Source organism: Apis florea, unplaced genomic scaffold (genome assembly GCF_048593485.1).
Source record: "Apis florea isolate Af1SG1 unplaced genomic scaffold, ASM4859348v1 contig_3367_pilon, whole genome shotgun sequence".
In the NCBI taxonomy this organism is placed as follows: domain Eukaryota; kingdom Metazoa; phylum Arthropoda; class Insecta; order Hymenoptera; family Apidae; genus Apis; species Apis florea.
In genome coordinates, this window is record NW_028256746.1 from 2748069 (window position 1) to 2763611 (window position 15543).

Below are 15543 nucleotides of genomic sequence, written 5' to 3' on the forward strand. Positions count from 1 at the left end.
AAACAGATTTCTTCCCCGTGTAAAGAAATAAATTTCCACAAAAATACAAACACTTTTCGCAAAACGAAATACAAAAATTCCTCCCGAATTATACCATTGTATTCGATCAAAACTGTTTCCATCTCTTTATAAATTCCACAAGAGTGTCTAAATTTCAGCTTGAAGAAAAGAGAGAGAGAGAGAGAGAAATAAAGCGATACGAGAAAAGGGAAGAAAGAAAACGAGAACAAACGGTAACATCGGTAAAATAAATTCCGACTGCTCGGAGCTCGAACAAGCTGTAAGAGATAACGAACGAAATCCAAGGAGAGAGAGAGAGAGAGACGCAGCTTGCTCTCTCTCCACCACCCTTCTCACCAGGAGGCAACAACCTTCGTTCTCGATCACGCTGAAACCATTCCTTCCTTGTCCAGGATCCGCCACCTTTGCCCATGCCAGCTGCCACTGAGAACCACCCGAGGAGACACACTCGATGTTTTAGGGTAATGGAAATTCCTCCCCTCGCCGCACCTCTCCTCATGGAACGAGCAATCTCGAGGATCGTTTCGTGCCTATATATCGCGGCGCCCTCTTGCCAAAGTGCCACGCGCGACCAATCCCTCTCACGTCTCTTTGAGCGTAGCGTAAGTGTGACGAGTAAGTGTGTACAGAGGGATCGTTTGATTTCGTAACCAAGTTGACGAAGGAAGGATCATCCGTTGCAATTAATAATTTCTAGCTCTCCAAAAACTGGTATTTTTGTTCATGGAGATGGCTTTGTGGAGATTCGTTTGGCAATTTAATTTCGATCACGGCGCGCTTTCAACTCTTTCCAAATCCTTGGCTAATCCAGGACACAGATTATCCCGGCGGGGATAAATACAACACCGGTCGAAAGTTTTGGGACAGGCAAATCTCGAGGAAATTAGGTAACCGTAGGATATTGCTACGGTTATTGTAGGTGGCGTGGCAACTGGGGGAGATGCCAAGCGGTATTTTGGACGCCAACCCACGCGAAATTATTGCTCGAGCATATAGAAGGGACGTATCGATCATCTTGCTGCAGCGATTGATCGAACAACAGTTTAATTAAAACAAAAGCGAGAAACGTGGAAATGTAAAATACCGTGGAGAAAGAAGTAGTTTTCTCGCCGCTTCTCGCTCGAGCGAGACGCCTCCCCTCCCACACGAGCACGGTGGAGGCTCGTATTGACGTCTCGTGGTCTTCCTTGCGGAGGGTCGTCGAAGCTCGAACTTTAATGGGGTGCTTCCCGCCTCTTGAGGGCCGAGCCAACGAGATCTGCCGCGGGCTCGAGTATAATTAGTCGTGCAGTCCATGGCGTGGACCGAGTGTACGGGCCGGATATATATACCGCTATATTGCGGCTCTAGAACGCCGCCTGACTCCGATGTAAATCAGCTCGAGCAAGAGTGTTTCTTTTCTTTTTTCTTTTTGAACGTTTATGTCGCGTTGGTTTGATCGTTAACGAAGAAATCGTGAATGAAAAATTTACCTTTCGTTTGTTTATTCAAGATGATTCGAGATAACGTTCATTTTTTATTATTAGCTTTGGGGAGATTGATATTGATGTATTAATTTTTCTGACGAACATTAGTTGCGAACGGAACAATTTTGGCGTAATTTTAACTAGAACTCGCGAAATTCCACGTCACTCGATCGCAGTACAATTCGGTGGGATTAATATTTTTAATGACACGCGAGCGTTCTATCCTTTTGTTAAAAAAATATATGAATGCGTCCTATAACGTTGCTCACATTTTCATCAAGCCAGGAATTACCGAATTTAAGCAAATTCGAATAGTTTCAAATCGACGTTGTTGAGCTCGAACAAAGTTGGTTAAATTTTTTAATGCATATCTTTCGATCCATCTCGAGAAATTAATAAAACGATTAAAGATGGTTCCGTTACAATATCCAATTTATTTCTTTACTCGTATTCATTTTCAATCACATTTACATATCTCATTAAAACAGAATCTCCACGCCATTCAAGAATCTCGTCCCCCAAAAATTTAACGTCTCCCAAAATTAAACCTTTCCCTCTCCCACCTAATCCAGCCTAATTCGTTGCAGGCTGTTTGAATAAAGAAAAAGAAAATCACATGGGATAGGGATAAACGTGGAAAGCGTGGGCGGCAATCAGGGTGGAAGATGGCCGCGAGGATGATTCGGGGCGTGACTGAGCTCGATATCGTCGCGATCGATCATCTTTGTCCATTTTCCTCAACGAGGAGTCATTCCACTCCTCGTTCGTCTCAACTTTGTTTGCCAGACAGATATTGGGGAGAGTGGGTGCGAATGTTTGTAGCGTTTCTTTGTTCCCGCGACGATTGTTTGGTGGTGCGATGCAGGATGATGGAACGGTGGTGGTAGTCGCGTGGGGATGGTTATGAGGTCTTGGCAGATGAAATTTTAGCGGTGGGGTTGCAAGTTTAATTGGAATATGGGTGGGGGACGGAGTATTGTGGTTAAGTGAATTTCAGGTGAGGATATTCGATAGTTTGGGAACGCGGATATTCGTGAAAATGTAGGAATTTAGGGGATAGATTGCGATTGTTTGTTTTTAAATATAAATCTCTTACAAACGCAAACTCCATAGAATAAATTTTATATATTATTTTTTCGGTAAGTCGGTCATTATTCGATAGGGACGAACGAGTACATTTTCTATTATTTTTTTTTTTCCTCTCTCCTATTTTTCTTTCTTTCTTTCTTTCCCCCCTCCCCCCCCGGTTTTTCGGCCTGATTTATTTCACGAGATGCACATTTACGAGGGAGGAAATAGATTCGAGGTTTGGAGGAGCTGACTGAGCTGGCCTCATTTTTACTTTAATTAATCGCCGACGTTAAGTAGCGTTGGAAAATAAAAGACGAATAAACGAGGCTCGTACGCCTCGATTGTAAAGCGCTATCGATTAGAAGGACGCTTTCCATTATCGATGCACGAATAATTATTATCGACGAAAAAGTAGGAAACGAAATATATGTAATATCGTGTCTCCATACACGAACTACACACGATATTTATCCTTCTGCATCGTGAAAAAGGTTTCCATCGATTGAAAAGGAAATACGAGTGAACGTTATCAAAATCTATGAGATTATCTATGAAAATGTAACTCAAGTTGGCTCAAAATTCTTTAAACAACCAAGTTTTCTGATTCGTTGTACAAGAAATGTCGCGTTTAAGATCACGCACAGATTCATAAAATATATACTAAAAGAGTATAAAGGAAGAAACAATTAGCACCTGCTCGAATTATAACTGCTGTAAACGAAAATCACTCTTACACGTCGTTCCAAATAAAAATCAATCGTGGCATTAAATTAAACGATCGAGTTAGATAGGGACGAGTATAAGAACGACAGAGGGGGGGGGGGGGGGGAATAAATGGCGGACACGAGTGGCAATCGCCTCAACGATCCGCTGAAGAATAGCTTGGTAGATCCTTGGTAGAATTACGCCACATAAAATTGACCATATTCTTTCCATATGAGATGACGTACTGAATTCCATCGCAAGATATGTTATAAGAGGTTATAAAATTTTTGTCTACTTGTTTAAAAGAGTTAATAAAGACACCTACCGTCTCTCTTTGTCTACTCGGACAAAAAATTCTCTTCGAAGGGAATTGTGTAGAAAGAGTGGCGAAAAGAGCTTCGATATCTATTTTCGTGGAATTATCAGGAAGAATTAAGAAGTCCTTGGAAGAATGCGATAGAGGGAGAGAGAAAGAGAGAGAGAGAAAGAGTCGTCTTTTCAAACGAGCGAACCAAGCTCGAGCTTGAAGCATTTGACGGTCGTTCACGAGCAACATACTGGGCGATAACGCCGTTGCTATGGATATATCACCTCTTTTTACGATAGCGTGAAAGGCATTTTTGAAATAAAATCCTCGCCGCTTTACTGCCGCTAAAGAGTACATTGTGATTCTTACGTACGAACACTTCGTTTCACGGTTCTTTGAAACGGGATTTTTTTCGTTTATACGGGACGATAAATAGAAACGAAAGTGCACGGTGAAGAGTAGTCGTGAAAAGCAGCGAGCCTTTGGTCAAATCTCCGCTCCTTGAAATGCTGGTGCACGTTTATAAATTTAATTAATCATAATTAAAAATGTATATGTGTTGTAATAATTTTTTAAAAAAGTGTGCTGTTCGTTATATGTTTCGTAGTGAAATGCATCGAATGATTATCTCGATCGAAATTCGAGGAGTCGAGTAGGTATTTTTTTCTTTCTTTTTTTTTTTTTCTGCTTTACGACTAAGACTAAGAACTTAGGAAAGCGGTAACACTCCATCAGGATCGCTTAGCTTCTCTTTACGATGGCGTAAAAAAAAAAAAAAAAAAAAAAGAAACGCTTTTGACACGAACCTTTTACATTTGAAGGAACATAGGGTTTAATACGAGGATAAATCGTAAAATCGTCTCGTTTAAGAATGGATGGAAACTCGAGTTTATAAACGTTTCGTTCAAAGAAGCTTGGATATTTTCGATATTACAATTTGGCCAAACATGGCGGAACAAAAAAAAAAAAGAAAGAAAAGAGAAAAAGAAAAGATGGACTCGTTGAAATTCCAAACTCTATCGCAGGAATTGTATATCTATTTAATGTAATCCGAAACATAGGAATTTGTGTAGGTGGGACGTGGTTATGAGTCGGTGTTTCGAACACGTTTAATTCGTAAATTGTGGTACACCATCGGTCGATTTTACGATTCGAGAGAGTTATGTTGGATCGTGCCGGTAGCCATTAGTATTACAATTACGGAATAATTGGTTAATACGCGTATACATATTATACGGATATCAACGGATATTCACAAAAGCCCCGGTAATCGTTTGATCGATACAATTTCTTTTCGACCACCTTCTCGACCATGTTACCATACATTGCGCATACAATATTCGTTATTTAAAATTCACGATACAAATGACGATCCAACGTTACTATGATTGTTAATGTAACTGTTTGCCTCTCACGTAATTACCCGCGAATCGATGCCGTGTATTTCAAACGTGGAAACAGCGGAATTAGAACATCAGTTTCGGTTTTACCTTTTAATCTCTATTTCTCACCTTGCGTCCATCTCTTCGATACATAAATGTTTCGTCCTCGTTTCGGCAATTCGCTCGACGTGGAGACGTGGATAATTGGATAGAATCGGGGGCGGCCGTGAAGGGTTCATTGCTTGGCCGATTCGATAAAAGCCAAGGGTATAAACCACGCCCGTCGTTACACCTAACAAAGTAGATTAACGCGGCGCTCTCGCCGCTCTCCGTCCACCTCTTTCCTTCATCCTCCGCGAAGGAAAGGGGGGCTCTTGCTCCCTCGTTTCTTCCTCGTTTCACGGGATAACCGAACAAACTTGGCGAGAAAATTGTTTTCGGGCCAGCCTTGTGTCTTGGCGAGGCTAATTATGAGTTAATACGCCACACACAGGGAGGAAGATGTTTCTGGTTTTACGTACGAGAGGATGGTTTTGAGAAGTGGTTGAAATGATCGAGAGATTCGGAATGATTTGTTTTGGAAATATATTGTTTATCGTATTCGTATAAATGGATACAATCTTTCTTTTGCGAGTTAATAATAAGGAAGATGGTTATTTGTCAGGAAGCTTGTTGAATAATTAACGCAGTATCAATTGTAACACGAAGAAATATTATTCAAGCATTTTAATAAGTAATTGCTTGAAGTAACTTTATTCCAGAGATTCTTTTAACCAATTATTTTTTCAACAACAGATTAATATCTAATTGATTGTCAGAGTTTTCTCAATTTTCCTTTCTTTTCCTCTCTCTTTTCATCAATAATATTCGATATTTTCTAAACGTATCCGTTCATCACCTTTGCATTTTGTATCCGCGAATCGAGGAAGAGTTAATGCATTTTGTTTGTCGGAATACTTTTTCAAAACAATTTCCCTCCCTTTCCTTTTTTCCCGACTCGGGAATTATCCATTTATTGGAAATGCATAATTTTCGGATCGACTCGAGAAAGAGTCGAAAACGTAATACGTACACACCCAACCCCTCTCAAGAGGTTAAACGGTAATTGGAAAGCGAGCCGTTTGATCGAATTTGTCACTCGCGTTCTTTTCTCCTTTTTTCTCCTTCCCTCCCTCCCCCCCCATCGATAACGAGTAAAACGGGAGGGGAAATCGAACGGGAAAGGAGGGAAGAAAGGAGAGATCGGGAATGGAAAAAAAAAAAAAAAAGGAAAAAAACGGATGGAACGACAGAAGCTCGGTGAAACGACATTTCGGTATTTTCCCTCGATTTATATCGCGCAAAAATGAAAATTCTTCTCCCGCGGTTATATTCTTTCACGGGCCGTCGAATCAAATTCAACAAGGGCCGTTTAAATCGTTCGAAGCGTCGATTTTCATTCGATGTTGCACGCATGCACGCACACACATGAGAGAAGAAAATGAGTGATTACTGGGAATATATCAGGTGGAACGCGTGTCCCCGGAATGGAACGTTTCATTCGTCAAACGGGGACAATATTGTTCCGAATTCGAAAGACTGGGTTGCTTGCTCCCTTTTCTTTCTTTCTTTTCTCTCTCTCTCTCTTTCTCCCTCTCCTTGCTCCTCCCACCTTGAACAATGGAATCTGAAATACGGGAAACTCTGTTTGCCCTTCCCCCTTTTGTCGCCGTTATTCTTTCGAAATGTCGATAAAATCGCGGTGGTTTGTTATTTCAACGAACCACTGTCGTGCTTAATTAATAAAGGAGGAGGGATTGGTATTAATCGTTGGTTCGAGGTTTCTTCGAGTTCGTTGGTGGGAATTTGGAAAATTTAATGAACGAGAGTTTAATGTGAATTTTTGTTTGAATTTTTCTTTCGTTTTCACGAAATGGAGTTTATCTTTTAGAAAAAGATGGGTCTTCTTAAATGAATCTGTACTTTTTATAAAAGTCATGATATATTTAAAATATTTGTTACATCTTTTAAATGTTTTTTTTTTTTTTTATAATAGAAAATTGCAACGTTGTTGATTGATTTTTGTTAATAATCTAGTTCTCGATCTATCATTTTTCCATTTAACTCGGTAGCAACCCGAGGTTTCATGAATTATCGAATTATTTAATCTACGGCTTTCTTTTTGTAAAAAATTTATTTTTACAAGAAGAAGCTTCGTGAAAAGGTATAAAAAAAAAGTAGATACAATCGAAAGTTTAGACATTACGGAATACTGTTAAAAAAAAAAAAAAAAAATGTAATCCATTCAATTTGATTCACAATAGAATTCTACGAATCCTTTATTTTAACGTTCGATAGAAGCGAAGATAAAATGGAGCTTTCAGGTTAATGCAATTCTTGCATACACGTATTTTGAACAATTGGAAAACTCTGTTTCTTTCTTTTCGTTCTATTTTTTTTTTTTTTTTTTTTTTTTTTTATAGACTTCCTTCAAAAATATCGATGTTCGTAATTTTAACACCGTCTTTGTTCATTTGATTAAAAAAACATATCCCTCGATATCCCTCGTATCTCAGATTTAAAATGTGAAACATGAAATGGACGATGGACGATATCTTTCGATTAAATTTTCAAAATTTATAAATCTTCTTTTCGAATAAAAGCTGAAAACATAGGATTATAAGTGGAAAATAAAAAATTCAATAAGAAAGGCAAAAAAAAAAAAAAAAAAGTGAAAGTGACAAATTAAAAAAATTTATAGCATCGTTGTCTTGTCTTTATCGATCATGATCGTCTTGTTGAACTTAATTGTATCCTCAACCTAAGAACTAATCTCCTCTTTAAAAGAGAGTTTATTCTTCTTCTAGAACACTACTTTGCTAGAAGATGTTACAAGAAGATAGTTGGTTCTCGCAATCGATTTTGGTTTACCGAAGAATTCACGAGTCATCAGTGTCGATAAAACTGCTGACAACTTATTTATTTTGCGTGGAATAATCATGACTCTTTCTTCCTAATTTTTTGTTTCCTATTTTTTACAATTTATTTCGATAATTCAGGCGTTATTTATCTATAAATAAAATTACAATTGTTTCAATTATAATAATGTTTCAAAATCATTTTGGTTAAAAACAATTTATATCGCATCAAAGATTTTGATATAACGAATGCATTATTAAATGATGATATCATTAACGAAATTCTCCAATTATTTTAGATAATGTACGGAAAGATTTAATTTATATTTGTGTATTATGCGATTAATTATTTAATTCACTGAAAATTTGATATAGAAGAATTTTTTTTTTAAATTTATTTCAATCAACAGTTGCCATAATGAAATTTTTAAGTTTTGCATTATTCCACATAAACACGATATGGATACATCAATACAAATAAAAACATTCAATCAGGGAAACGAATAATACATACAAATTTAATCAGATTTTCTTATATAATCCCATATTAAATGTTGCTCTTCTTCCAATATTAATTATAATTAAATTTCAATCTATCCTTTTAGATATTATTAAATCTTTGTTATGAAATTCTTGCTATTATTATATCCATATTATATCTATATTATTATTATTATTATTATTATTATTACATTATTCCATCTACGTTATTAAATCTTCTCTTTTTCACCCATAAAATATAAAATCACAATCTCCACAGAGTATTCCATAACGTAATTAAAGAATCACTCGTCATCGCTCGATCTTTATCCTAAATAAATTCCAATCGTAACAAAAAGAAAAAAAAAAAAAATAATCATCAACTCTCCTCCTTTTCCGACCGAAATTCATCCCATCTCTTCTCTTTCTTTCCTTTTCAACGGTCGGAATATCAGAATTGTGCATCTTGCGACGGCACCTTGGAGCTATCTCACGATCGAGGCCGCGCGATGGAATTCCACGAGAAGCGCCGCGAATCTTATCGCCTCCTCCATCCTCGAAGGCGGTGGTGGTGGTGGGATTTCCGGAAATTCGCGTAGAATGGCCCGCATCTTCACCGCGTTCCTGCACCTGTTGAATTGGGACATCGATCGGGGCTCTCTTCCTCTCCCTCTTCCTCTCTTTCTCACTCTTTCTCACTCTCTCTCTCGACAGACGAATGCGCGAGCTAAGAAGGGAAGGATCGACTCGGAGGTCACTGAATACAGCCATAAATTCAACGGAATACGAACTTCCCGACAGTTTTATCTGCTTCTTTCGTTGTTCCCCTATGACATCGGAGTTAATAGCATAGAATCGCGAAAACCGTGCGAGTCGGTATCTGTTGGGAGGCTTACAGAGTCAATTTCTGACTCCCTGTATTTTTAGAAATGATATTTTTCAATTTTGGTAAAGAGGGAATTGGACGTTTTTTAATTCTCCATAAGAGTCGATATCTTTTAATTAACGGTGTAAATTTGTAAAAATTTCATAATTTTATAATTAGAAATTCGTATAAAGTAGAATTTAACGCGCGAAACGATATTTTCACGTGAGAATATTTTATAATTTAACGTTTTCTTATGCGTATATTTAAATGGTATCAAATATATATCTTTATATTTCGCGCCATATTTCCCGCGAAAGCTAAACGTTCGAAACTTACCACGTGACCATTTAAAAAAAAAAAAAAAACCACGAAAAACGTTCGATGAAACGTTGACGACGAAAGGAAATTCCATAAGCAAACACGTGTCTCGTATCGACCATTCCGAAAGTATCCATGTTGAATGTTGTTAACGCGAAGAAATATTTCATTAGACAAAGGAATCGATAGACGCCATAGCTAAGGACGCGACACGGTGTAAACTCGGCGTGGCGGGGCGTCAGTGCAAATCGAGGCAGCATGTCGGTCGCGCGCGTTCCATCGCTCGTTGCTTCGATCGCCGGTATTTCGTTTAATTTTTCGATTCGTACACGATCGAAATAATGCGTTACGTTTCCTGTGTTCGGATTTCGACTGTGCTTCTCAGTGAATTCATCGAAATCGTTGGAAATCGAGATATTTTGGACCCACTCTACGCGTCTCGAAAAATCACACAGAAGAAAGGTTATGGTCTTCGTTTGGACGACAGAAGAGTGAGTACATGATATTATTTGTTTTTACGTTCACTTGCTTCTTACGTTTGATCGTCAAAAGAAACTATGAAAATACGAAACATTTATTAGATTAGTTTAGAAATTGCGTGTTCATTTCAATGGAATAGTATGGCAGTTAGTATGCTTAATTTTGTGTTCTTTCTATATTGTTACATATATATTATTACATTTTGTAACATTAGTTTCTATTATCTTCTATTAGAGAGGAAGCTATAGTCAAATATGCCTTTTTTAATGTTCAAATAGTTATAAATTTTCAAAATTGAAATTTCATTAATAATTGTGTGGAATAGTGCAAATTTATGAGCTTTATCGTTGTCAGAGAAATTTATTTTTATACATACAATGCAATAATCGACTGAAATAATTAATGGATTGTTAGAAAAGAAACATTCAGTGCGTGTCATTCGTTTTATATTTCGCGAGATAAATTTCGAATTTCAGTTGATTGCTGACATTGAAACTGCAAATAGATAGCGCGTCGATCGCAACGTAAAATTTTAAACCATTCTTTTCCAAGACAGATGGTTGTTCAGGAATTCTTCAGCAATATTTAATACGTACGAATTGACTTACATAATAAGTTATGACTTTTCTTTAACTCGCATGGTTTTTGTATTCTTTAAGTTCAATTATTTTTAACGATAAGACGAAAAGTAAATACGAAAAATGAATCGGAAAAAAGATAAAGATATTCGACAAATTTTTCGATGGTAACGCGAATTTGCGATAGATAATCACGTGTTTCGAAAAGAATCCTCAAAGGGATTTTCCAAATCTGACGCGTGTATTTGTGTCACGGTATATGCAGCAAATACTCAATCGTGTCACGTTTCGAGTTCTAGAAGTGATACTCGAAGTTTGTATTATATCGACTAGCACTTCGCTTCCAATAAATTCCACTTGCTTTGAACCTTCGTGCCCTTCGATGTAATATGATTCCCGTATATGGGAACGCATCAATACACTTGTGCAATTTACTTTTTTTTCTAATTCGAAGATCGAGAAATTCTTATTATTTCCGCTTATAAATTTATTAAAAAATAATTTATTTATTTTAAATATTTTATTTTTATTATTATTTTCTAAATCTATAGATTTAAATACGCAGTAAATTTAATTTAGATAGACGAGATATCTATATATTTAGAAATATCGATCGGTTAGGAATTAAAAAAAAATATACAAGTACTGCACATGTTTGTTCCCATCTGGTGCACGTATCTACGCATCAGTTAGTGCGATTCTAGCTGTCACCATTGCACACATGCGCCACAATAGAATCAAGAATAATACGATATCAAGAATAACAACAAAAAATAGTAAATCTCAATATTAATTAAATTAACACGAGTTACGAGATATATATATATCAATATATAACATATATTTCTTTTCAAAATTTTTTTTCTCCAATTCCAATCGAGACAGTCCAAACTCCAAGGAATCTTTCTACATGATTTGTTACATCTTTGAAACCACTCTCACACAAAAAGAGTAATCAGAGTATACAAGATACACGTGGAGTTCTGTTCGAAGGACTATACGTCCATCCCTGCCTGCATTTTCCACGTCAAATCCCACCTACAATCTCCCGGTAGCGAGCGTAGAATCGAGTTCCAACCTCCTCTCTCCATCCTTCAGTGACCACCACTTGACTTCCTATAATTTTATTTACCCTCCACTCCCCGTATCCCTGCATCGTCTCTATCTGCGATTGCAGACAGGATTTAGATCATGGATTCCCAACCCGTGGATTGGAAAGCGACTTTCTTTTCCTTTTTTTTTTTTTTTTTTTTTTTTTTAATGCGAAAAAATATCAAACATTCACGATACATATATTAAATATTTTAACATTTAACAACAATAGAATTACTTCTGGAAATCAAGTTATTCCTATTTTATCAAATCTATCGAAAATGGATAAAAAAAAAAAAAAGGTTGAGAAACGCTGTTTTTTTTTAGATCGAAACAGCGATTCTCTATTCACTCTTGGGAGAACAAGAGTGCACAAAGGGAAGAGAAAGAAGTGGATAAAGTGGATGGTTCGCGCGATATCGAGGCCGTCATGGGATATTGCGGCGAGAAAACCGACGTTTAAAATCAATTATTCGATCGAATAAAGATACCAGGAACGACGTTGCGCGATTATAGGCTCGATTCCTTCGCGTTTTATCTAAATTTCCTCGAAAATGTTCGCTCGAAGGATCCGTTCATGAACGATTCGTCGAATCGTGGTCCGGATACACCGATACCGATAATCGCCACTCCATAGATTCGAATATTAAGCGTTATTTACCGGTTGTGGATGGGGAATGACGATTTGGAATTGCGCGGGACCGCGGGAATTGCGCGTGGTTTTGCTTGGTGGCCGCGTTTGGAAAAAAAAAAAAAAAAATGAAGTGGATGAAATCGATGGTGAGAACGGGGACAGTTGTGGCGTGCATTTGAATTGGAATCGGCCGAGTTTTGGAGGATTGGCTTTGGCCGTGCTACGGAATGAAACTGTTTTTAGATTTTTCAAAGTTGAATAATCGTTTGTGACATTGTGATCAACTATTTTTTTTATTTTTTTTTTTTTTTTAGTTATGGAAATATTTTAGCATTTTTTTTTTTTTTTTTTTTTTTTTGTTTAATGGACTATAAAACGTCCATTATTGCTCGGGTAGAATGTTTTGAAAAATTCCATCTTCCGACACGTTAAAAATATTTTAAAAGCCGAAAGTTGCGTAGATGCGAAATTTTATTATGAAATGTTGTCGTCCAAAAATTTTCTTGCTACACACATTTCGCTGAATAATAAATATTTGTATTAAAATTGCATGGTTTTTTTTTTTTTTTTTTTTACTTTTGGGCGTGTAAAAATTATATTTCACAAGCCAGAAGAATAGAATGTGGTTGAAGAATAATTCGATAGACTATCGGTTCAAGTTAGAAAACTGAAAGCTTTCCAAATAAAACGGTTTATTTTTACAATAATTCTCGAAAGTATCATCTTTCGCAAGGCGTTAAATCATTATTAATTTTATCCAGAAAGTTTCTGATTAATTTTATTTTCTTAACATCTTGTTTTGAAGTTAGTTACAATTCATGGAGTTACGGTCATGGAGTTACTTTTTAAAGTTTTAAACTAGCGTGTCAAACACGAAGTTGGGAGGACAGCTTTCAAACAATTGCCTCCTCAACTTTACACAACTCCTGCTTGATAAGACCAAGTTGTTGAAAGCATATAGAATTCTGTAAATAAATTAGTGTCAGACCTAGCTACCTCCATAAAATCAATATCGTGTCGGATATTCAACGATTGTTACGTCGAGGAAAATTACCCGAAATTGTCATTTTCCAAAAATTAGCACCGATTTCCAAATTTTCTTCTCCCTCGTTTCTCAAATTCCCATTAAATAACTATTCAAAAGATTCATCAATTTCTCTATCTCGAATTTACATTTACATTCTTCGATAACAAAATTTCGAAACGATCTATATATAATAACTATTGAAAAGATTCGTTTTCAATTCATTTTCTGTTGCAAATAGAATCTTCAAAATGCTACGTTCAATCAAATTTTCCTGTTACTATATATATAAATAAAAGTACCGAAAAGGTCTGGAAAAAAACGTTCAATATTGAACCTCGAATCGTAAAACGAACGAGGACACGGTTGAATTAACGTTTTGAATCATTAGACGATTGTCGCGTGAATTATTCGAGGAAAACGTGGATTCTCGCCGCTGTTTCGCCGAATCAAACGATGATACGACGTTAATGAACGCGGCGCGGTTAATAACGTATAATTCATAGACGGAAACGCAACAACGTTTCGGCACAGTTGGCTTCCCCAAAAGCTTCGCCCACGCTTCATTATTTCTGTTTTACGCCCGCGGACTGTTCGACGATCACAATTTTCGCGCGGAACGAAATTTCACCCCTCTAATTTGATCGAATATCCGCCAACCAGGATTTCATTAGCTACGATTAACGTTCACACAATGGGAAATGGAAACAGTTTTTATATATATATATGTGCATATACACGTGTGCGATGGAATCTCTATATTCGAGTTCGATATTCGTTACGTTTTTTTTTTTTTCCTTTTTTTTCCATCTTCGTTCAAAAGTCCATTATTCGTCACCAAAAAAATTCCACCACTCACTTTTCGCCACCGCAGCTTTTCAATAAGTTCGATCTGATTCGATTAAAATTTTATTTATCCGAGACCCCGATTCCAGAACCAATTATTTTCTTTCTTCGTTTATATTTTTCGTCGATTCTCGTTGGAAAAAAAAAAAAAAGATTGACATTCGATCAATTATTATATATATTCGTTCATTCATAACGAATGTACGTGGAGGTTTCACTCTATCTGTTTCACAATCGATCAAAAATTATCGATTTAATTCAGATTATATGTATATAAACTTTCGAAAACGAACGATTCTAGGCTGAGAATCGATTTTTAACTAAAAAAAAAATTGATTCCACGTACGTTTAATTCGATATCAACGAGAAAAAGGGGAGGATTGTATCCGATTGTATTCGATACGCGAAAAAATGAAAATTCTTCCACGTATTCTTTCGATAATTTTTTTTTTTTTTTTTTTCTAAAATACGTGTCGTCATGGAAACGAGGGATATATGTATTCAGAAGGGACAATGGCCACGTGTTAAATATTAAAATGGGTGGTCGTAAATTCAAAAAAGCCGCGAATACGACTAATTCAGTCGCGATTCAACTCGCTGACCTGTTAAAATCGATAATTGTTTGCCAGTTATGTAAACCGCAATCGTTTTAGAATTCGATTCCATGGAATTTACGTGTTATCGGATTTCCTGTGTAAATCGAGCGGATGAAAGGGAACGGTTGGCTGAAAGGAGGAATCTTTATTTCGGCTCGACGAGTTCGTACCAAAGAATTTGAATAAAAGTTGAACGAGAAATTTCAAGCTTTAATTATACTCGTTACGACAAAAATATACCCCCCCCCCTCCCCCCGAACTTGACAAAGAAGCTCGTCTAATAAAGTACGCCATTTCGAAAAAATCTTCTCGCGAGGGGGGTAATAAGAAGGGGTTGAGAACAAGGACAACAAATTGCATTAAACTTTACACATGCCGAGTCGGACACCAACTTTTCAGAATTACCATCCTTTCATATTCTCGTCTGATTGCGACGTACAAACAATTCCTACATCCTCGTGTGATGCATTAAAGAACCTTAATCCATGCAATACGTCGTCAATCCGTGATCTAATTCCTACGATAAATAAATTTGTTTAAACATTCAACTTTCTCCTGTTCCTCGCGTGAAAAATATAACGTAATTTGGACGTGAAAGGAAATGGGGGAAAATTCGGACGCGTATGCCGGCTAAGCGATACAAGGCTTGTCGATATTGGCGAGCGAGCGATGCAAATGGCAGGGAATGGTGGCAGCCAGGAGGGTTTGTCAGCGTAATGCTGGAGTAGTGACGGTGTGGGACGCGTGGTGAAGGGCGAGCCTCGTTTCACTCGGGTGT

At 37.0% G+C, this 15543-nt stretch overlaps 1 protein-coding gene across 1 annotated transcript in view; it reads left to right on the forward strand.

The window, feature by feature from the left end:
* The first annotated feature begins 9841 nt into the window (after window positions 1-9841).
* The window catches only part of Nha1 (Na[+]/H[+] hydrogen antiporter 1), a 117297-nt gene continuing 111595 nt past the window's right edge, over window positions 9842-15543 (forward strand). The window contains exon 1 of the mRNA XM_012489178.3: window positions 9842-10006. Coding sequence (XP_012344632.1) covers window positions 9981-10006 — 26 coding nt within the window. The 5' untranslated portion in view covers window positions 9842-9980. The remainder of the gene's footprint in view (window positions 10007-15543) is intronic.